General features: G+C 37.8%; 1 protein-coding gene across 1 annotated transcript in view; it reads left to right on the plus strand.

Moving 5' to 3' along the window:
* The window catches only part of SLC13A1 (solute carrier family 13 member 1), an 84,187-nt gene that overhangs the window by 37,354 nt on the left and 21,179 nt on the right, over nt 1-25,654 (plus strand). The window contains exon 7 of the mRNA XM_028136603.2: nt 18,155-18,306. Within this exon, the coding sequence (XP_027992404.2) occupies nt 18,155-18,306 (152 nt within the window). The remainder of the gene's footprint in view (nt 1-18,154; nt 18,307-25,654) is intronic.

Consider the following 25,654-nt stretch of genomic DNA (forward strand, 5'->3'; position numbering starts at 1 on the left):
AGATGAAAGAAAGACCCAGAAAGAATATTGATAGTACATGGGGCCATATATTTGTCAGGTTCCAGTGGGGAAACTGAGAGACCAATCATCACATTCTTTTCTGAAATATGAGTTCCAGAAGTTAGTTTTTACATACCACGTGAAGAATCAAGTAACTAGATTTTCCTCTTCCTTATATGCACTAGTATTATTCAAAGAGATACCCCAGATTTTTGCACTAGCTCAATTTCTAAACTTCCAGCCATCTTGGAATTAAAGGAATTAGAAAATCAGTAGGCTTTTAATAAAAGGCCTGAGATCATTGCTTTTTATTCATCTTATATAATTTGTAGTACCCTAAATGGAAAAAGTTCTAGGAAAAATATTTCTTGAACAAATCAAATCTTGTTTTTAATTAGGTCTTATTTAATTTGGATATGAAAATTATTATTATTTAAAACCAAATACTATAATTTAGCTTTCTTAAATGTTCTCTAAGAATTCAAAGAACCATATAACAGTAATAAGCATGGCTCATGATATGATATCAGAGATGAGGGGCATTCGTTCTCCCAAGTGAAGTAATAGTAATTCTAAAATAGCTAACCCCTGGATCAAATATGAAAAAAGGTATTTTAGTCAGACCAGGCAGATGCTACAATCAAAAGTTGGTTCTCCTGGATTACTCTTTCCTTTTTCTATACTGGGTGAAATTGTGTGGCAAAGCCAATTGATAGTGTTGTTCAGTCTTTATCTGATACAACCTAGGTGTATCCTTTTATTCATCCAGCCAAATCCTATGGGAGAGAGAGAGAGAGAGAGAGAGAGAGAGAGAGAGAGAGAGAGAGAGAGAGAGCCACACATTCTTTAGGAACAGCAGCAAAAAGACAAGATAAATGTTGGTGAGGATGTGGAGAAAAAGGAGACCATGTAAATTGGTGCAGCCACTATGGACAACAATATGGGGGCTCCTCAGAAAATTAAAAATACAACTACCCTATAATCCAGCCGTCAATCCCACTTCTGGGTATTTACCCCCCAAAAATTAAATCACTATCTCAAAGAGATTATCTGCACTTCTATATTCCTTATAAATCATTCACTAGCCAAGATATGGACACAACCTACGTGTCCACCAATAGGTGAAGGGATAAAAAGATGTGGTATGCATGCACACTGGGATATTACTCAGCCACGAGAGAGGAGGAAATTCTGTCATTTGTGACAACATGATGAACCTTGAAAGCATTATTTTAAGTGAAATAAGCCAGACAGAGAAAGATAAATATTGCCTGGTATCATTTATATATGTAACATATATATTAAAAAAGAAAACTCATGGAAGCAAAGAGTAGAAAAGTGGTTGACTGACGGGGTGATGGGTGAAGTAAATAGGGAACGGTTCATAACCGGTACAAGCTCTTGGCTATGAGATAATTAAGGTCTGAGCATCAACTGTAAAATGTGACGCCGATAGCTGATAACACTGTTGTATTTTTGAGATTGGCTAGGGTAGTGGTACTTGAATGTCTCACCACTAAAAAACAAAGAGATATGCGAAGTGATGGCTGTTTGATTGGCTAGATGGGGGTAATCTTTTAATAATGTATATGTGTTTCAGATCACTATGGTGTTCACTTTAAGTATCTTACAATTTTATTTGTCAAATTTACCTGAGTAAAGTTGAAAAAAAATGTGGGATATTTAAAGTGTACATCCTGGTGGTGTAATATGTATTCATGATATAACAGCTCCCCATCTAGTTGATTGCACATACATCACCTCATTTATTTACTTACTTATTTGCTTATTTATTTTGGTGAACATTTTTGAGTTCTACTCTCGTGGGACACTTCAATTGTGCTGTGTAGTGTTATCAACTCTAGCTGCCATGTTTTGCATTGGATCCTCAGTCCATATTCAACTTAAAGATGAAAGTCTGTACCCCTTACTTGGACTTTTTAAATCTGGCATTTTTCTGTGCCTCTGGGAACACAAGATGAAGCTGAACTTTAAAAAAAAATCATAACTCTTCTACTCATTAATCCGATTTATGACAGCTCATTCCACACAACTGAATATTTAGAAGCCTCATTTTCAATAGTATTATATCAGAAGAAACAACCAAATTTCTGGCATATAATGGGAATCCAATATGCTCTGCCAAGAGCCTAGACTAGAGTGAAGGTAAATGCCTGAATATAGACCAGCAGGGAAACCTAATCCACCTGAAATCCTGCCAGGTGTATTTCTGAAAGAAGAAAGAAGTGGGTGGTAACAGTTGGTGAGGTAAATTCACTTTTGAATAAAGAGTTTATTTAACATTCATTAAGACAAGGAATCATGGCAGCAACCAGTAAACATGAACTCACTCCAGATTTCCATTTTTATCATAGTCAAAGCCTAGCTATGTTGATGGGTATAATTAGTGGTGTTTCCACAAAACATTTTGTTAAATAAATTATTGACTGTTGATGATATCTTGTCTTCATATATCTTCAAGCAAATAGTATAAGCTCACCCATGTTGGAAGCATCTGTACTTTACTCTAATTATTCAGTAAACCTCCCAAAATGTAATGAAACAAATATAAGAAAAATATAAGAAACAAAATAGAATGTATTTTGTTTCTTAAAATCCTCAGTCATGTTTTTATGCATCTTCCAATGCTATTTCCTAAGCAAGAAATATGTTTATTTTGTTCGCAAATTGTATTTTGAAATATTTCATACATATGTATTAAATATAACAAAAAATTAAGGAGTAATAAAATGAATAAAATTGGATATACCATACATACCCCTCAGCTTAAGAAATAGAACGTGCCCTGGCCAGTTGCTCAGTGGTTAGAGCTTCGGCCTACACACCACAGGGTCTCAAGTTCAATTCCGGTTGAGGGTACATACCTGGGGTGCAGATTTGATCCCTGGTCTCTGGTCTGGGCCTGTGCAGGAGGCAACCAACCAATGTGTCTCTCACACAAGTTTTTTTTTTTCCTCTCTCTCTCTCCCTCCCTCCCTTCTACTCTCTTTAAAAATCAATGGAAAAAATATCCTCAGGTGACGATTAACAAAAAATAAATAAAAGAAAGCAATAGAACATAACCATTTCTAGAAATCTCCATGAGTCCTTCTTTGATTCTTTCTCCTTTCCTCATGCAATTATGTTCTCTCCTTCTGGGTTAGCCACAGTCCAGAATTTTGTGTTAATAATTCTCCTATTTTCTTCTTCACTTGTATTAGTTACTTGTTCACTATGACAACCACCCTAAATAGCAATAGTTTTAATGAGATAAAAATAGACTGGTATGTTGTCTTCACGATCAAGATGACCCTGACTCTTTCCACCCCACTCTGCCCTCCTCAAAGTTTGTTAGATCAAGTTTGCTAGTTGTACCTTTCAAATAGTCTGTGACTTAACCAATTTCTTTCTGCTTCACCCAGCAATTGATGAAATTGTTTTGTTAAAATCTTCCTCTACAATGTGGGTATGTCTATTTCTTCTGCAATTCAGTCAGTTCGGGTTTCTATATATTTTTAGATTATGTTATTATGTCCTCACCAATTTGGAATGTTTACCTATTACTGATTAATTAACAGGTTTACCATTTTGCAGTGCCCCTCTCCATCTATACTAATGTTTTGGGGTTTTAGAGTTTATTTGTCTGATGATGATGCTCTTTTAGGCTTGTACCTGGCATTTTTTTTTATTTTTAATATTTCTGTATCATTTTTAATATTTTTGTGCCAGTTTCTTTTCATACAAACTTATTTATTTGGATTTTTTTACATTTCAAATTATTGATACATTCAAAGAGTAATTTTAATCTCGACATCTGAGTGCAAAAGGTTAATATATCAGCTCTATTGAATTATATTCATATGCCATATAATTCACCCATTAAAGTATGCCAGTCTGTCATTTTTAGTATATTTACAGAATTATGCAACCATTTTCACAATTTTATTTTATTAATTGAATTTATTGGAATGACATTGGCTCATAAAACCATACAGGTTTCAAGTGCATAACTCAGTAAAACATCTGCACACTGCATTGTTCCAAGCAAAGTCTCTTTTCATACCCATTTTTCCCCACATTGCCTACCTCCAAGTATTCCTTGTCCCCCTTTCCCTCTGGCTATCACCACACTGTTGTCTGTGGCTATGTGTTCCGTATGTTTTTTGTTTAATCCTTCACCTTCATTCATCCAGTCCCCCAATGCCCGTCCTCTCTCACAGCTGTCAGTCTGTTCTGTGTATTCATGCCTCTGTTTTTATGTTGTTCATCAGTTTGTTTTGTTCATTAGATTCCACATATAAGTGAGATCATAGGGTCCAGAGGGTGGGACTAGTGGGCCTCCTACTTGAGGGCTGTGTGGTCAGGCACTCAATGAGGGGAATGTGGACCCTACTCTAGAGCCAAGCCACTCAGTCTCTGCCAGAGTCTCCAGCTCTAGTCCCCACAGGAGGGGCATGCTGCAGGTTCAGCTGGTAGCAGCAAGCCATCCCCTCTGCAGGAGCAAGGTCAGCCAGGTGGAGCCACTGGGGCTTGGGGGATGGGGATGGGGAGGTGATCAAGCGTATCCCATCGTATCCCATTGGCGTGGTGCCAGCAGAGCCTTCAGGAGAGGACCAAGCACTTCATCCTGGTCCAAGACAATAGCCTCTGAAGGAGACAAACTCTGAATGTCCCAGTTCTGAGCAACCCTTCCTTCCCCGTTCAGTTCATTGGGATTTGAGGTGGGGGGAGATCCATTGGGGATGTTGACAACAAGCCTGTAGGAGCAGAGCTGGGGGCGGGGGGGGGGGGGGGGAAGAAAGGGAGGGAGGGGCGGACTTCTTCCCTTCCCAGGATAGGTGGGCTGAGCTTGCAGGAAAGATAGGAGTGCCAAACCACTGCCCCCTTCCCTCCCCACCCCCAAACCCAGCCCTGGCCAGTCTGATTCTTGGATAAAAGCCTCCCTGGCTCCCTGGGAGACAGTGTGCCTAAGGTGCCAGCTCTGTGCTGTACTCTAATCCCTTTCATGGCTGAACTCAGCAGGGCAGGGCCACAGAGTGGCAGGGCAGACCACTGTGATTCAAGAGGTGGGAGGGGAGTGCTGGCTGTGTGCTGGAGAATGGTCCCCTTTCCAAAGCCTCACAGTTCAATCACTGTCTGAGTCTCCACCAAGAGCTTCTCCAGAAAAAGAGCACCCCCCAAATCCCTGCTGAGTGCAGCCAGCAGATCCCTCTGCAGCACCTGACTAAGGCAGATGGGAGCCACCAGTAGTTGGAAACTAGGAAGTGCACTCTCCAGGTTGGTGCTAACAACAGGAGTGCTTGACCCTGGGAAGATGGCAGACTCCCTTCTCTCCCAGGCAGACTGAATCCCCACTGATTTTCACCACCAGATGCTATCCTCTGTGTCTCTGTTGCTTGGTGTTGGGGATCCCTGCATGGGTTTCAGACCTCATGCTCCTGGGGGAGGGAGTTTTGCAGCCCAGATAACCCTCCAGCTCCTCACCTGCCACAGGGGTGCAGGGACCAACCCTTTCCACGTCTCTGCCCTTCTTACCAGTCTCTATGTGCCTCTGCTGCAAATCCTTGGTTATAATATTTCAGTTCAGTTAGCCTTCAGTTGGTTGTTCAGGTTGATTGCTCTATAATTTAGCTGAGTGTAGCTTCCACATGGTCTGCAGCCATCTTGGAATCTCCCTTCCACTGAGTTTTTAAATTCAGTTATTTAATTTTGATTCCTACAAATTCTATTTGTCTCTTTTTAAAGATTTGCTTAGTAATTTTTGTAGTTTCTTCCTCCTTACTCATATTTTCCATCCCTTCTCTAGTTTTGTTAATCATAAATAAATCTACCATATTTATTTTCTGTGTCTAACTCTAGTGTTTGAAGTCCTATGGATCTCTCTCTCTGGTCTATTTTTGTTTCCTGTTTGTTCTCACTTTGGTTACCTTATTTTCTTGTGTGCTTTGTGCTTTTAAATATAGAAATGATAAATTTCCTTGAAGTATCTATGGGAATTCCCCAAGTTCTGGGTTGTAGCTGCATGGAAAAGCCTTGAATTATATTACTGTTTTATTTTAATACACACACCAATTAAGAGTTTTCAGGGTACATTATGTTTTCTCTTAAGTCAACATGAGATTTCCTTGCTTTCTACTTTATGAGTGTTTTCTTATAGAGTTCCCTGAACGGGATGGGCCAGCTCCAGCTGCTCCTGCAAAAGAATAAACTGAAACCCTCAGGTCAAAAAGCTGCCTATACATTCACTTAAGCTTTTACTTTCACTTTTTTTGAGGTCAAGGCCGACTTCTTACTTTTATATCAGTTCAGTGATAAATTTTTAAATGCACTTTTAAATATTTTAAACAGGGACTCTGATTTGTCATGCAGCTGGATATAAAAATCTGCTATATTATTTATATATTATTTCAGTCATTTTTACCACTATAAAAAACAAGATGTTCCCCAATAGCACATATATTTTTACTTTTTGCTCTTCACTAAGAAATTACAAATGAAGCTTCTAAATATTTAACATTGAGAATAATTTTATTTTGTAAAATAAATTTTGGATTTAATTGACTTTCAACATCGTTGAAAAAGTAGAGTTTTTATGAAGATTCCTCATGTCTGGAGCTAAATTTTTAATATCTATCTATTCATCATACTATTATTTTATAACCTAATATTCCCAATTCACAATATACAACATAATTCTTTATTAACTACAGTTGATATAAAACACAATTCAAGGAGTTTTATTGATAACTTCAACTTTGTTACCAGCTTCTCTGAGTTGTTCAGGTTATCACCAATTTCAACTTCATCTGATCTTTATGAAGAGATTATATCAAGAGTAGGAGAATCTCCTCTTACGTTTTCTGCTGTTCACTTACTATTTTCATTCTGAAGTTTCTTTACATAAATCACTTTCTATAGAAATACTTCAAAGCCATATGCATATTATGGGAAGAGGAGATGATAACATAATAATTTTAAAGGCTGGAAGGAAAAAAAAAAAGGGTGGGAGCCCTGGTCAGCATGTTCAGTGGTTAGAGTGTCATCAGCCAGTGCACTGAAGGGTCACAGGTTCAATTCCCAGTCAAGGGCACCTACCTGGGTGAGATCCCTGACCCCAGCTGGTGTGAGTGCGGGAGGCAAGCAATCAATGTTTCTCTCTTACATTGATGTTTCTCTCTCTCTCCTCCTCTCTCTCTTCCTCTCTCTTCCACTCTCTAAACAATCAATGGAAAAAATACCCTCAGGTGAGGATTAACAAAACACAAAAGAGAATGGGTGAGAAATGATTCCCTTATCCCACAAAAGTGGAATCCTAAATCAGCGTGAGGAAAGACAATAAGCAATTCAATTTACATAGAAGCAGCCCTCAAAGTTTTTAAATGTTAAAAAGTGGAGATAAATAAAACATTTCTTATGAAACAGTTCTACTGTACATAGATGCAAGTACTCCTCTCCCACCAAAGAGAAGTGTAATCTTAGATATAATGAAGCAGAGGGTAAGGAGAACCAGACACAGTTCAAGGTTGGGGGAAGGTTTCATAATGAAAATAGGGGCATTGAGTGACAGTTTATATGCTAAACTGTGAGACCCCTGACTTTCACCCCACCTGCTCAGTAGGCAGGAGACCGGAAGTTTCTTCCTTGGGGAATGCAATCAGCACAAAAGAGAAGATGAAAATATATAGCATTGGATTTTTCTAAAAAAAAAAAAAAAGCCCAGTCAGATGCTACTGCATTGAAGCCCACAGTCAACATCGAATCCCAAAGCACACCTTCAGAGCTTTCAATCAGCTTTTCATTGACTTCAGTAAGAGCAAACAACTAAAAAGTCCTGGATATTTGAAGAAAGCCTTGGGCATAGAAAGACAATCCGAAACAAACAAAAATGAAAGAGAAACTTTCAGGAAACAGAGAATGCAAGAAGATGAAAACACAAGAAAAGGAACTACTATTAACCTATTCAAAAGGGTAAAGAAATTGTACTCATCAAATATGACTGAAAGTCTGTAAAAGGGGAAGAAGACTTCCTGGCTGGGTGGCTCAGTTGGTTGGAACGTCAACCTGTACACCAAAAGGCTTTGGGTTGGATTCCCAGTCAGGTTGAGGAGATAGAAGAGGGCTAGGCAGTCAGGACTGGGACCACGGGTGAGGTGGGAGGTGGAGGAGGGGAGTGTAGAGTTGCAGATGCAGGTTGCTGACTGTGTCCTGTTCTGAGAAAAACAAAGTAACCTGGAATTGAACCCAGGTAGGCAGCAGTTGCTAAGGCAACCCTGCTAGCAGAACAGTGATGTCACCTCGGACCTGAAGTGGCAGTTCTCAGTCCGGTTCATCTCCCCGTGGGAACTTGAGCTTTAAAATGTATAGATGTTGCTAAAGCAGAATTCTTTGAAATGACCAATCTGGAGCTAACAAAGCATATATCTACCACTAGACAAAGAAGCACACTATCTTCTCTCTCTGGTGCACTGGGTTCCTGGTTCTCCCTTGCACCCACATAGCTTGTGGCCATATAGGACTCCACACATGGACTAAAGGACTTTAAATAGCTTGGATGCTGAACTATACCTGGCTGCAACATAGAACAGAAGGTCTGAACACTGGCCTGCTTTGGGCTGTCCTGGAACCCCAGCTGCACCTTTTCTAGGACTGGCTTAAGGGGCATGGGACTTTGGAACCTGAGACAAAGAAGCTTCACTGGCAACCCACATTGGGCCCCCTCCCTTTGCTCCATGCTGCAGGGAGTCCCTCTATCTCTCAATAAACTTTGCTTCCATTTACCATCTTTGTCTGTGACTAATTCTTTGATTTTTCGAGATAACAAACTCAGACCCAATCACAGCACTTTGGTTTCAAGGGCACATACCCATGTTGCAGATTCAATCCCAGGTCAGGGGGCCAACAGGAAGCAACAGATTGATGTTTCTCTCTCACATTGAAGTTTCTCTCTCCCTCTCTCTTACTCTCTCTAAAATCAATAATAATAATAATAATAATAATAATAATACACACATGTCTTCAGGTCAAGATTAAAAAGTAAAATTTAAAAAGGAGAAGACAAAAATAAAATGTAAAATAAATATATAAAAATAATATAATAAAATATAAATGGAAAATGTGGTAGGAGAAAATAGGAAGAAACAAGAAAATAACAGGAATTTCAGAAAAAGAAAAACCAAGAAGATTGCATCAAAAATTCAAGAAAAATTTCATAATGAGGAGTATGCTTTTCTTGACCTCAGGACCTACTGGGTGCTAGCACAGGAGATAAAACAGACCCACATAGGAAAGGACATTGAGATTTAAGAATACTGTGGGTGAAGAGACCCTAAAAATTTCCAGAAAGAGGAAAAACATATTCCTTAAAAAGGGCAAAAATGTAAATGGCTCAAGATTTCTCTATAGCAACACTGGAAACTCAGAGACAAGAGGGAAAAAAAAATGCCTTCAAAATTCTGAGTAACATTTATTTCCAATCTAGAAATCAATATCCATGAAACTATCAATGAAGTGAGAGGATAAATGAACATCTAGATAGCTCTTTGCAGGTTTAGAGAAAAAAAGTGATTAGATTTAGAGCAGGCAGAGGGCTCTGGAAGACATATCTTCAAGGCAATGAAATTAGTAGACTACTTGATGTGGATTAGGTATTCTATCATTTAAATGTTCTGAGATCAGATCACCTAAATCCAGAGATTTAGTTATATGTACTTAGAAAACTAATCAATTAAAGATGTGGGGGAGTGCAAAACAGGAAAAGTAATATGAATCCTAGTACTACGCTGATAATAGATCTCTAGACAATATTCTGAACATTGAACTCTGCTCAAAGCAAAGTAAAAAAGAAGTAATATGCAAATTGACCATCACACCTTCAAAAGATGGTAGTGCCCACAGTGGGGGAGGGGCTGGCTGCTCCACACGCCTGATGCTGGAGTCCTGTCAGCCCTGCGGGGGGCCTCAGGTCCTCCTGAATCCGCCACTGACTGAGACTCAGGTAAGCAGGGCCAGCCGAGGTGCAGGCAAGCCTTGGATGGCAGCTGCCCAGCCACCCAGGGCCGGCCCGAGGCTCAGGTAACCAGGGCCAACTGAGGCTTGCACTGCTGGCAGTGGCAGCAGCAGAGGTGTGATGGGGGCATTGCCTTCCCCTGATCGCCAGGTTGCCTCCTGCCCCTGAGGGATCCTGGACTGTGAGAGGGAGCAGGCTGGGCTGAGGGACCCTCCCCCATCCAGTGCATGAATTTTCATGCATCAGGCCTCTAGTCTAGCCACAATGGGAGAATGATGGAGACATCATTCATACATATGAAAAGTATGAACGTATTCAGTGGAGGAGGATGTGAAAGGAAACTCAATTCACATCTAACATAGTGGAAATTTAGTTGTAATGCCTACAATTTTGAAATTAAGAGATAGTATCATATAAATATTATTAAGGTAAGTGCAAGTAAATATCCAAAAAGAGCTAGACTATTTTAAAGTTGCTGTCTTTGGCAAGCAGAAAATCATTAGCAGGAACTAATATTTGTGCAACTGCCCTACATAATTATTTAAATATAAATAGAAACCCTAATGTTTTCATACCACACTTACCCAAATGAATTATTTTATACAGTGCTGTGGAGACCAGGGGCCAAGTCCATGCTGATTCACGTATGTGTGTTTATCACCTGAGGTTGGAAATGTGGAACATGCTCCTAGAATCTGTAGTCACTGCCACCAGGTGGCCATAGTGAGTTACTAGTATATCTGGATCTGCAGCATTTCTGTTCTGAAATGTCTCTTGAGCATCATCCCAGTAGCAATGTCAGAGGATTCTGAATTTGGTCATGTCCCAGACAAATTTTTTTAAGTCACTTAGGCGAATTTTTGGAACTCATACAAAGTCTTAGATATGTTTGTGTGAAATACTAATGTATGAAACAATTGGGATTGAATAAAAGCACAACAGGTTACAATTGCTGGGGTGAAAGCAATGTGAAATGAATTCAATGTGAAGTTTTAGATGTAGGTTTAAAAACTCACCTATGTAAAAAGTGTTCTGGGAGGCAGGATGATACAAGGAAAACCATCGAGAGGGAATTCATACATGGATTCTGGTTTCAATCTGCTATATGACCAGCTGTCAAAATTGAGACTCATTCTGAAAAATTAGGTGCATGTACCAAATAATCTCTAAACATCTCTCTGCTCCAATAGTCTATGATTCTTTTATATATTAGAAAACTTTTTTTTATGATTGTGGGACATACAAAATATGTAAAGAAGGTAGCAGTTATCTCCATAATTCCATTGTTAAAATTTTAACATATTTCATTTCAGTCTTATTTCTAGTCACATATATGTATGTGGATTGTACCGAGCTGGCATGGCCATGGGTGAACCTGAGCTCAGGCCCCTTTTCCCCATACTCAGCCCCATGTTGGGCGCCATATGTACCACACCAGCACAGCCAGGTTTGGTGAGCCTGAGAGGGGGCAGAGAAGGATTGAGAAACAACAGACAAGAGAAAAAAGCTGGATCAGGGTGGGACTCTGTCCTCTCTGATAGAGAAACAGTGCTACAGCCTGTAAGCCGTGTCTTTATTTTATAGCCAGATTCCACAAGGCAAAGTAAGGGCATGGTCAAGATGTTTACAACATTCTCATGGGTTTTGAACCTACTGAATTACATGCACCTGATCAAGCTTTGTTTACTTACTGCACCTCCCACAGCCTATAATACTCAGCCACATGGGGCTACAGGTTCGGATCATAACATCAAGCTTACAACTATAGCCTTTGGCTATAATTGTGCTGGGACTTGCACGAGGCTTTGCCATGAGAGGACTGTGCCCCCTCATTAGTCCGAAGCTTGAACCTGTCCAAACACTGTAGCCGCTCTCCACAGTGGATATATATATATTTAAGTTTTAATCCTCACCCAACAATATGTTTTTATTGATTTGAGAGAGAGATGAAGGGAGGGAGAGAGAGAGAGAGAGAGAGAGAGAGAGAGAGAGAGAGAGAGAGAGAAACAGTGATGTGAGAGAAACATTGATTGGCAACTGGGGATTGAACCAGAAACCCAGTTATGTGCCCTGACTGGAAATATAAGCAAAGGAGGCATTTTTGTGGAAAGGGTGATGCTACAACCAACTGAGCCACCTAACCAGGACTATTTTTTTATTTTTTACAAATTACATTATTCTGTATATTTAATTTCATTATGAAACATACAAAGCAAGCACATACCCAGTTACAATATATCTATGGAATGTCCTTTGATTACCAGCACAGGATACTATCTTTATATCTTTAGCACATCACACACACACACACACACACACACACACACACACACACTCACACACGCACACTTACATACACAATTTCTTCTCCACTTATAGAGAAATGTAGTCATTATTTTGTTGTGCTGATATCTGCAAACACATGACCTCAGTGTCAAGGTTTTACTTTCTACCCTAAAAGACTCATTTCAATTCCCTTTAGCCTACGGTCAAACGCTTGGTCTCAAATTGAAATCACTGCCCAGTGTAGCCAAAGACTAATCCTCCCTCATATTTTTGTAGTTTTTATACCTACAGTTGGCTCAATTAGTGGCTTATCTCTGGCTTTTTAAGAGCTCTGTTTTTCTGCCTATTGCCCTCTACTACTGTCCCTGTGGTCCTCAATCTTTACCTCTTATTACAGTATCATCTCTTCAACAGTTCAGCCCAACAATCACCTGCCCTAAGCAAAAATAACAATAGAGTTGACTGTGGGCCTCATGTTTACTGGGTAACAAAAGTGGTGCACCCCATGCCACCTCCCAAACACCTCCACTTAACCATGTATTATGACATTAGTGTTACAATTTACTGCAGAATTTGAATTTACCTTAGGATTTTAATACGTTTCTAGATTGTCTTTGATATTTGCATATATATCACCTTATGTGCATTAACATATTTTTTTAAAGATCTTTATATAAGAAAAAAGTGTAGAAAATCCATGAGATTTATTTTTAGTTTTGTATCTTCCATTTTAATCACTCTTATATATATGCCTATATTTGCCATTAAGCTATTATATAAAATTAATATATATATATATATAGTATTTTTGAAAGTTTTTATGTGACAATGAGAAATTATATACATATTACACCTTTAAGTTTCTTCCTTATTATCTACTTGATAATATCCAAATTATACATCACTTTCTGATTTGTGTTTGAAGTCTTTCTTATAGTAAAATAATATTTAAGAACTTATTTTCACTTTGTTTCACTGATAAGAATTTATAAACTTATTTTTCTATTTTATTTCTTTACCATTTAGTTTTGAAATTTTCAATGGAAACTTTTATCATGGAGAATACAAATAATTTCCATCTAGGAAATATAAGCAAAGGAGACATTTCTAAATTAACCTCTTTGGGATAAAGAGTAAAGACCCCTGGGGGATAACCTTTAAATTAATTAGAAAGCAAAAGGCAAATTACAACTCAATACACCTGACCTTGTCATGCTAAGTGCCATTTCCATATCCATTATGGTTTTTCATGAATAGGAACTTTTTCTGATTATGATTTCTCAAAAAGATCTCTCAGTTGCAATGTTACATTCAGCTATGGAACAGGGCGATCCTCCTCTTTGTATATGTCTTAAATACATCTAGATTTTTTTTAGAAGGCTGCAGTGTGTAGAATAGATCTGAAATAGGCCAGAATTGATGCAAGGAGGCCCATATGGAGACTATTACAGTAACCCAAATTAGAGATGATGTCAACTTAGACCAACACAATAACGGGGATGGAAAAAACTGAACAGAGTCCAGAAATATTTAAGTAGATAAAACTGAGATGATGTGGTGGTATAAGGAAGAGAAAGGTTTCAAGGAGGACAAGCAATCTAGAATAGCAGCTGAGCTCTACATGGTTTCATAATCTAAGTCTGACATTCCAGACTCTGTGACCTTGGGCCACCCAGCTCTCTGGGTATCATGTCTTCGTGTGCGGAGTGGGATAATGATAGGACTAACTTCACTGTATTATAAGAATAAAATGAATTAAACTATTTATTTGATTTTAACTTAAAATAATATATACTAAGCCACTATCGATGTTTGCAGTTATGGTTATAGTGATGCTAGTTCTTCTGCTATTATCATACATAGCAGAAGAACTAGATTTGAGGAAGGAAATAATGAGTTTGGTTTTGAACATTTTGGGGGATTGGAGTTTTCTTTAAGACATTCAAATAATGTTGAACAGACAATAGGATATTTAGGTCTAAAAGGAGAAGTCTGGGCTAAAACAGGGTTTTAGTGGTCTGGAATATGGATATCCATTTTAAAAAAATGAACATATATGAGATTTCCTAAGGAGAAATATTACTATGAGAAGGGACATGTGCCTATGACAGAGTTTCAAGAAATTCCAGTTTTGAGGAAGGATAAAGGAAAATAAACTGTTAAGAAATACAGAGGAACAGGCAGAGATGTAGAAGAAAAACCACAAGGCTATGTCGGGGGGGGGGGGAATATATGTACTACTATTTGTAATACTTAAAACAATAAAATAAATTTAAAAAATAAATCCACAGGCAATGTTTAAAAAATGAAAATTAAATTATTTGAGTGCTGAAAAACAAAACAAAAAACAATACAAAAACAACAACAACACAAGGCTGAGATACCATGGAAGTCCAAGAAGAGTTTTCACCAGAAAGGAGTGATTAACTCTTTTAGGTGCTGCTGAAAGGTCTATGAGATTGAGACAGAAAAGTATCTATTGTGTTTTAAACATGGAGGCTATTGATAATCATAGCATATACATTTTGGGTGGTTGAGGAGACAAAAACTAGTTTGGAGTGGTTAACGAAACGGAGTCACTGAAAGTACACAACTCTTTTGAGTAATCTAGCTGTGAAAATGGAGGTAAGTTAGGCAGTAGTCTAATTAAGAGGATTAGGAAACGTGTTTTTTTTTTTCTTTTGTAAAGATGACTTAAAAGTGATTAAATGTTTGTGAGGAAATTCCAGTAAAGCAATTTGTATATAGTTTTTTGAAAGGCCTGAGGGGTTGGGGTGCAGTAATAAGAAGTTGGAGGGGAGACATTTACTCTATTATGCATGTAGAGAAGGAGGAGAAGGCAGTGTAGATGCAAGCTGCATCTGTCTATGAGACATCTATCTTCTGGCTTCTAGTTTTCCTGTAGAATAAGAGGCAAAGTTACCTGTGAAGAGTGAGCGGGAGCATTGAGAAGAAGGTAGAAAGAAAATAAGGAAGGTTTTTAATCCTCCTGTGAAGACATGTAGAGAAATTGGGTCAGAGAAACACAGTGGGGCAGAGAGGCAGCAGGACACTGCAGTTGAAGTTTGTGATTGTGCGTGTAGGAACCCAGTCTCCTCTGCTATGTGCATCATTTCGCCAACAGTACATGACTATGCAGGGGCAGACATGGCTCAGAAAAAGTGAATGGTTGGGTTCATCCAAAGATGAAATTTTACTAAATAACTACCATTCAAAGAGAGACAAGTGAGTTTAGGATTTTGTTAAGAAAGTTATTGATAGTGGTGATGGTATATACTTATCCCCAAACTCATCGAATTGTATACATTAAATATGTACAGTGTTTTACATGTCAATCATACTTCAATAAAGTTGCTTAAAAAGCCTAAAAATGTCATTTTATTGGTTTACCATGAAATATAAACTGGATAGGAAAGGAAGCAGACAAATCTACTGGGAATAAGTAGATGCTTCAATGACCTAGACATGCCAATAGAGTTGAAGGAGAGGAGGGATAGGAGTAATTCAGCAGCAAAGTTGGAAGAAGAAGCTGTGGTAAAGGAACAGACTTCTTTGTTAATAAAGTAGTAATATGACACTCTTTTTATCCCCAATGAACTCTAATATCAAGCACATACTATAAGTATTCCCATATTGCACTTACAAAGCACTTGCAAAGTAAATGACCAAAAATTAGTTTTAGGCTCTTAAACTTAGTACTAAAAATGAGAGAAGGCTGAGAAAGAGTCTACCTTTGAAATAAGTTGGAATATTTTCCCAAACTAGCTCTAATCTCTAGGTTTGGATTGGAGAGGGAAGGAAAGAGTGTCTAGGGGTTGAGATAGAAAAACCACCACTCAGAGAACTTGAGAATCTCTTCTCTAGACCTAGAAGAAATCGATGGACTAGTAAGTGACATAAACTTTAAAAAATTGAAAGTGAAAGGCCATGGCTGAATTTCCTTACCTAATATAGTTTCATCTTCACTATTATTGTCAACAGGGCAGAGGTGCCCATTTCCCGTGGACCAAATATCAGGAACATATGAGAGAAGTGGTATTTGGGGTAACTTGAAAAGCAACTTTCCCCAAGAGAATTTCTACACAGGGCAACTTGACCTCAGCATGAAGAGATGTGTGTGGACCATCACATGCAGAAACCACAAGTGTGTCATAAGCAACCAAGTGGAAATGATGCATTAACTACAGAGGAGGAGCATGACTCTAATGTTATTATTTGAGTGATAGAAATTTCTTAAGAATCCATAAAAGTACTAATCAGATATAGGAGTCATTTTGACCATCCATCAAGCCAAAAAAGTACTAGCGTCATATCTTAATTATATCCATCAAATTAAACCTGTTCTAAACCTTACCACTCCTTTCCTGATCCTGTCTATCCTCTGCCATTCCAAATATGAAGGATTTAAAAGCTGATACTAGCAAGTTGTGGAAGGAATTGGAGCTAGAAGAGAGAAATAAAGCCAAACCCACAAACTTCTTCCCACTATGGGCTTTTAAGTAGGCCAGATACAAGGGAGAAGGTTTAATTTTAAAGTTGGAACTTTTACTATTAAATGAAGGACTGCTCATGCCAACTACTCAAATGAGGTTGCTTTTTCTAAATATTTCTTTAAAATATATTTTTATTTATTTCAGAGAGGAAGTGAGAGGGATAGAGAGCTAGAAACATCAATGATGAGAGAGAATCATTGATCTGCTGCCTCCCACATGCCCCCACCGGGGACTGAGTCCACAACCCGGTGTTTGCACTGACCAGGAATCAAACTGTGACCTCCTGGTTCATAGGTCAGTGCTCAACTACTTAGCCACAGCAGCCTGGAATGAGATTGCTTTTTTACTAAATGTGATTGAAAGACTTTATTAAACAAAGTGCTCAGAAAAGTTATAGATTCTTCCCCAGATTTCATCCCAGGAATAGCAAAAATCAGACCAACACAAGTGTATTCATATTGGGCATAGGTGAGAAAAGAAATGAAGTTGCTTTTGTCATTCACCCTAAGAAGTCCTATTCTTAGTGGTTTCCAAGATGGAGTCATTTGAGGATGTGCTGTTATCCAAAGTGGAACTATTGGAGAGAGTGACTGAGGTAGAGCAGAGTTGAAGGTCTCTGGAAATGAGATGTCTTAAAAAATCTGTAAGGCCAGGATATTTGAAGGGTTATTCATGAACATGGTATAGTTATCCAGCCACCAAGGTAGGGAAACACTGCAAAAAGAGGTTGAAGAACTTATTGCCATGTACTACCAGTTCAGCAGAAAAAATAGCAGAAAATTTGGGAGTTGATGGTGAGAAGGGAAGAAAGGAGGAAAGGGTTGGTTTAGGAATAATAAAGCATGAGCAAAGGAATAAAACTATATTTGTAAAATATTTCAGTGGTTTCAGGTTAAATATTTTTATTTTTACATTTCTACTGATGGAAAGATAAATGCTGTACTATCAGGCTGTTGTAACAAAATACCATCGACTGGTGGCTTGAACAACATGAATTTATTTCTCATCATTCTGGAAATAGATATCTAAGATCAGGGTGCAGCAGGATTCTTGTCTGGTGAGGGCTCTCTCCTTGGGTTTCAGATGGCCACCTTCTCTGTGTTCTCACATGGTGGAGAGAGATTAAGCTCTCTGTTATCTCCTCTTATAACAGCACTAATCCTATCATACCAGGGCCCCATCGTTATGATCTTATCTAACCCTGATTACCTCCCAAAGGTCACATCTCCAAATAGCATCACAGTGTGGATTAAGGCTTCAACGTAAGAAATTTGGGGGGGACACAAACATTCAGTCCATAACAAAGTTATTACTGCTTGTCATGGCTACCAGTAGAGCTGTTCTCATCGTACATTTTCTTATTGGACAGAATACAGTCACAGGAATCAAATATCCAACAAAGAAGGACCACATGATGTGTAAGCTTATGTGTTTGTGCATTACTTACTCTTCTACCATTGGTGGACTGACAACGATCACCGGTACCTCCACCAACTTGATTTTTGCCGAGCATTTCAATTCGTAAGTAATATTATTGGATTGGTGATTTAATCAATGGAAAGCACACAACTAACCTAATTTAGAGACTCTAGGGACAGAGGTGCTTTATTGGGTTAACCCTTCTACTGAGAGTTAAATATATAAGACATAGTAAATTAACAGGTACCTACAGATTCCCCAAGGCAGCTCAGAAAAGATAACTCCTGGATGACCATTCTAATGAAATAGGGAAAATATTTTAAATTTCAAACAACACTGCAAATGATAGAGGAAACAAAATGGGGTTATTTGCATGGGACAGTTTATAAAGTGTTTGGGAACTGGCATTTGAACTTAAATGATGAATGCTAGATAGAGTTACAGTACTAATTACTAAAGGCATGGCTTTGAATTAAAAAAAAAAACTTTGAAGGATTAAGTAATTACAAGAAATGACAGTGATAAAGTAATCTAAGAACAGATATATGACCCTAAATAAAAGTTTGGCATTGTATTATCACTCCATTGCAGAAAATGGGGAATCTATGGATATAGTAAAAATGCTTGGGTTAAATATTCCACAATATTAAGTCACTTTGTGAATTTGAACAATAAAAAAGTACATTACTCTCCAAGACTTAATTTTTCATATCTAAACTAGGCAAAGTTTACATGATTACTGTGATAATTAAATGAGATAACTACGTAAAAATACTTGGCACTGTGTAAGAGCTATTGAAACAATAGTTTGAAACTCCGTGCTTTTATGTGAGAGCTCAAATTGATTCTACACCCAAGATATATTTTCAAGTACTAATAGGACAAATTATTGTCCAAGTTCAAGAAAGGTGGGCAGCACTATGATGCCCTGAAACAGGATTTAGGTCCTCATTACAGAAAAATTAAGGTTCAGAGGTAGGTTCAGTCTGTGAATCTCTAAGAAGCAGATTCACAGACTGAATTTTCTAGAAGTATTTTTTAAATGTTGGACATGCATAGCTTTTCCAAGAAATCCCAGACTCAAAAAATATCACTCTGTACTGGGAAGAATGAGAACTTGCATACAAAGAAAACTGGTATAGCAGTTTAGGGACCATACAACACAGACCTCCATGTGTACTTATTGCTTCTATGAGTACACATTTATCAAGAGTATACTACATAACTATAGAGAACATTTTGGTATTTGCCAGAGGGGACCAGGGGAGGGGAGATTGGTAAAGAAGTTGAAGGGATTAAGAAGTACAAATTGGCAGTTACAAAATAGTCACAGGGATGTAAAGTACAGTATAGAGAATATAGTCAATGATATTGTAATAACTATGTATAGTGTCAGATGGGTACTAGATTTACCAGGGGGATCACTCCACAAGGTATATAAATTTCTAATCACTCACTGGGTTGTACACCTGAAACTAATACAACATGTATATCAACTGTAATTGAAAAATAAGTGATTATTTTTTAAAAACCAAGAGTAGAAATGTTAGTCTTGGAAAAGAAGGACCTAGCCTCCAGAGTAATAATGCCAGGGAAGAAGAGAAAACATGCAGACAGAAATTTCAAACCATGTAGACATCCCCCTCATTTCACATGAGGAAGCTGAGGCTCAGAGCTTTAAGTGATGATCTAGTCAGTGAGGAACTGGGGGCTGGAGGCAGGTGGCCCGAGTCCCAGCCCCTTTTCCACTCTGCAGTCTCATTGCCTCACCTACCGTATGTGAGTGGGGCATGTTGGCAAAATTCTAATTCAACAGACCCAGAGACATAGAAGCATGAACAGACTGTTGAACCTTAAAGGGAAGGCAGGGGAGGGTGGTTGGGAAGAGATCAACCAATAAACTTGTATGCATATATGCATAACCCGTGGATGCAGACAATGGGGTGGTGAGGGCCTGGGGGTGTGGGGGTGGACGGGAGAGGGATGGAAGAGGTTAATGGGGGAAAAGGAGGACCTATGTAATACTTTGAACAATAAAGATTAACAGAAAACATTTCCAATTCAAAATGTTCTCTTCCTGATCCTTATTCATTGCTACACTGATATATCCTTCCATTTATCAGCCAATCTCTTCCATGGCTAATACTATTGTTAATAAATACCACCCTGTAATTAACCATTTCTTCCTATTCTGGTTGTTGGAAGACCCACCAGTTCTGCCAAGTTCCTTCTCTATTTGTGTGGATGCTATCTTACTGGAAACTCTGTTCAGTTCCTCCTCCATTGCCATTCCTATCTTCTCTTATCATAAACGATATTTACATTTCTATAAACTTGTCTTCTTTACACATGCACAACCCCCACTCCTGATGAGTTCAAGTTTGTAAAATTTTCATTCTTATGTTTCTTTTAGCCCACAAGGGGCACAGGTAAGTGATTAATAAACATTGGTTAAGATGAACTGTACCAACACATAAATAAAGTGCTGACTGTTCTTGGGAATCATCCAAATAACTAATTTTTTTTTGGTATTTAAATAAAGTTATTAAGGGAAATCTTATTAGGCATAATTACTGTTTTCACAAGAGTAGCTTTGACGCATCAATATTATTTAACAAATACAGCAGCTATTAGTTAAATACAAAAATCCCCCACAAATCTACCAGATTAAAAACTGGAACATTATCACAAGTCAATTTATATAGCTTGTTGATTATCAAAGTATATTATTCAGTTCATGTTAGGTCAGCTATGAAATACGTGTATATACAAAGCAGCTTGGAAGGAAGTTGTATTATCAATGATTAGTACAGTCCCTGTTACTAATTATGTGTTAATTAATAACTATCATAGGTTTACAAACCAATAAATGATAAAAGAAATGAGTTAATAGGTGCTCAAAATTCAAAGCCTACATCTCTAACCTCTCTTCTTAACTAATTACAGAGGGAAAGGTAAATCAGTTACCTAGCAGTAGTTACCTTCAAAAGATACCATGACTTTCCCCTGCAGAAATGAGTAATATATACTTCTCAGAAAGAATTTCTCTTTCCAATATGATAGAAGAAATTTGGATATTACAGAGTTTGGACTCAGACTTTGGTTCAGATTTCTATCTTGCTATATATTAGCTTAATTTCTGTGAATGTCAGGTTTTTCAACTGTGAAATGGGGGCAAAACTCTAATTTCAAACATTATTGTGAGGCTTAAAAACGCAAATGTGGCTCTTAGCAAAGGGCCTGGCACATAGGAAACTGTCAATCATGCTAGTGTTGCTGCTGCTGCTTCTACTTTTGTTATTGCTGTTAGAAATCTAAGCCTGGCTCATAAATAACATATCGTTAATATTTGAAAAGAAACCTCTGGAAGTACACAAATGCAAAACTGAAAAATGGCTTTGACTCAGAAATAATCAAAACAGTCACTAATCAAAAAGACTATGATCAGTGTGGACACTAGCTTATAGTGATCTAAATGGCCCAAATCTGTTTCAAGGCTGTAAATTTCCATAGCTACATTCATTCTTTTGAGACAGTTTGTGTGTGTTTCATTAGAATTATTCATCATTTCATAAGATCTGCAATAACAACACTGTGTTCCTGAGTTTCAACATTGACAGGCATTTATGCTTTAGGTCAAACAATGTCTCTGTTATGGAGTAAATCATTTGTATGATGTACTAAAGTGTCCTTAAAACATCAGCTTTGTACTCTAGCCTCTGGATACTTTTCAATATATATGGAATATTTTATTTTCACTTCAGAGCTTCAGTTGAGGACACTATGCATTAATGAAAAGAGGTTGTGATTCAAACACTCCTCCTGGGTTAAAAATCCAGCTTCACCACACAGTCGGTGACCTTGAGCAATTAGCTTAACTTTCTGAGACTCGGTGTCTTCTGGTGTAAATACAATGACTTTCTCATAGGATTTTTGTTAGGTCTTCTGCTCATTCCCACACTTCTGCCTGACCTCTAAAATTTAGAGCATCTCCAGAGTGCATTCCTGGTTCCTTTTATCTCCAATTACTCCCCAAATTACCATCCCCTATTCCATGGTTTATGAAGCCACCTATATGCTTGGTATCTAGCAATTTTAGATCCCTAACTTGCTTTCTCCTCTCAGCTCCAGATTCATTTATCTACTGCCTATCCGAATGGCCACTTGGAAAATTAAGCGATATTTCTAGTTAACATGCCCACAGCAACATTTCTGATCCACCACTCCCTTATTCTTCTGCCATTCTCCCCTCAGACTTCATTTCAATAGATGAAACTTTTTCTCCATTTTATCCCAAATATATTAAAATCTGTTGCCTTCTGTTCTTTTCCCCAACAATCTAAATTAAGCTAAAATCTCTACTCTCACGCTCCCCTATTCCTGTGCAAAACTTCTTGTCTGCTAAGAGATTGCCCTAAGTATTTATCTTCTATTATTATGTTAAAAATTACTACATGTTTAGTGACTTAAAACAACACAAATTTATTATCTTATGAGTTCAGTGGGTCAGGGCAGGAGTCCAGGCACAGTTTAGCTGGGTCCTTTGCTCAAGATCTCACCAGCCTGAAAGGTGTCAGCTGAGCCTGTAATTACTGAAGATGCTCAGAGTTCTATTCCAAGGTCATTCAGGTTATTGACAGAATTCAGTTCCCCTTGGTTGAATTACTGAGGTGCCCCTCCCCCCCGCTTTTTTTCCTGTTGGCATGGAGTCACTCTAAGCAACTACCAGGTATACCCAAATCCTTGTGATAGGCCCCTTCCTTTGACAACATGGAAACTTACTTCTTTAGGCCAGCAGGAAAATCTCTTTTAAGGGCTTCTCTAATTACGCCAGGCCCACCCAAGATAGCCTTCCTTTTGATTAACGTAGAGTCAGCTGATGGGGACTTTTATTACCTCTACAGAACCCTTTACTTTTGCCATAAAATCACAGAACTGAAATCTCATCGTATTCATAAGTTCTATACACACGGAAGGGGAGAGGATTATACAAGGCAAGTGCACCAGGGGTTTATCTTGGAACTCTGCCTACTACACCTTGGCTTCCACTCTTGTTCCCTTCAATATTGAGAATCCATCTAGCCAACATGTTTTATGTAAGTGATAAATTTACATAGACTTTAAATTACATCATGTCACTAATTTACTTACTATGTTCCTTCCCACTACTCATAATCCCATTTCTACTAAACTTCAGATTCCTTCGGATGACCTACAAGGTTATATATGATCTGACCCCTATTGGTTACGTCTTGGACTTTATTTCATGTCGCTATAACCTTAGCTCACTACCCACAGCCACACAGCCCTTCTGTCTAATCCTTAAACATCCCAAGTTCATTCCACCTCAGGGCCTTTGTACTTGCTATTTCCTGTCTGTAATGCTGATTCCCAGTTATGTACATGACTGGATCCTTCTTGCCCTTGAAATCTCATTTCAATTATCCCCTTCCTTGACCACATTCTATAAAATGTCTCCCTTCCCCTAATAATTTATTTCATTATCTTGTTTTATTTTTTGATTCGTTATATGCTTACATGTTTATTGGCTGTGTTCCTCATTTAAATAAAACTTTAAGAGAGCCTGAACCATGTCCATCTAATTCACCACTATATCCCCAATAGTTAGAACAGTAGTTGGCATATGGTAGACATCCAAAACATAGCGTCGTGTGAAAGAAAAGGATCCTCTCAGAATTAAATGTACTTACATAGTTCATGATGAAAGAAATGTATATTTGCTCTAGGCAGATTCTTGCAGTCACTTAAATTTTAGGATATGAGGAAGTGAGATAAGAGACACCACGGTGAAACTAATTCCTTTGAGTATGCTGTTCATTCAATTTCCATCCAAAGTATTCACTCTCAGTAGACGTGTAAGAGTTGGGATAATGGAGGTCACAGTCCTGTGTGGTGTTTACTTCCTTATTACTGAAGAAAAAAACAACAACAAAGAAAAAACAAACAAACAGAGTTTAGCTTTTTCAGGCTTTCATTTTTCTAAATGAACTATCCTTCCAGGCAAAAATTCTGAAAAGCCCCTTTTCAGCCAAACAAACCATCCAGGATTCTCTGCATGGTGGGGGGAATGATGCAGCCTGAGGTCAAGGTATTAGCCACAGATGGTGGAAATGAAATTGAGCTTGGGGCATGGTTTTGACCCTAAACCAAGTAGCATTTGTAAAGATCTCTTGGCTAAACAGGATAACATAGACCATCGACCTGTAACCCAAGTCTAATAAATTAATGGGAAATAAGTTTAAGCCTTTTCCCCGTTATTTTATTTTCTAATTGAAAACAACAAATTATTTTTTAAGCAAGAGATTCTCAATAGAGCCTCATAGATATGATAAAGCATCTTTCCATTCATAATTTCTTTGTATTCTCTATCATTTCTTGTTTATCATTTGTAACTTTCTAATGCATATATAGGGAAGCTAATCCTTGGGTCTCTTCAAGGTAGATAAAAATCACCCTGAAGGTGCTAATGATATCTCTAAGACCTAGGGAGATCAGCGACTTTTTATAAGCTCAAAGAAATTGTAGAAATCATTAGAATTCTGGAGTTTTTGAAACTTATTTTTTTTTTATAAAAGTCTTTGCATTACTTAGAAACTATCCTAAAATAAAACAAAGAATTCTCTAAAATCCATACATTTGGCTTATGCTGATGCATTTGGCATGAAACATTTTTGTTTATTTAACATGGTCTTTTTTTTTTTTTTAAAGAGACCAATTATTTTTTAAAATATATTTTTATTGATTTCAGAGAGGAAGGGAGAGGGAGAGAGAAGATAGAAACATCAATGATGACAGAGAATCATTGATTGGCTGCCTCATGCATGCCCTCTACTGGGGATCAAACCTGCAACCCAGGCATGTGCCCTTGACCAGAATCAAACATGGGACCCTTCAGTTCACAGACCGACACTCTATCTATTGAGCCAAATTGGCTAGGGCTACATGATCTTTTATAAATGACAAAATACTAATGTGATTTAAACAAAATAAGAATTGAAACATTTATTATTTCTATAAAGTTATCTATATTTTATGATTTCAAAAATAATAAAAATATTAATGGTGTTTTTATTACTTCTGTATATTTTTTGTATTTTCTGGATTTCTAGACAACCGTTTCTCAAATTTCTCTATTTCCCCCCACAGTTATAAAGTAGATAAGTATATTTATTTGGAATTTAGATTGAATTTTAAAATAATGAGAGTGAGGTTACCAAGGACACATTGCTTGTACCTGATTCATTATATGAATACCTGTTTATTGCCTGTGTTCCTCATTTCACAAGCACGTCCTTACAGATTGAGTCAACAACTTTTTTGTCGTTGCTGTTGTTTTGTTATTATCTGAGCTAAAAAGCTGAAAATAACTAGTAGAGATAAAGGCAAAGTTGATGTTTCCCACAGAATTGTTCATTAATTTTTTTCTGGT

Source organism: Eptesicus fuscus, chromosome 14 (genome assembly GCF_027574615.1).
Source record: "Eptesicus fuscus isolate TK198812 chromosome 14, DD_ASM_mEF_20220401, whole genome shotgun sequence".
NCBI lineage: Eukaryota > Metazoa > Chordata > Mammalia > Chiroptera > Vespertilionidae > Eptesicus > Eptesicus fuscus.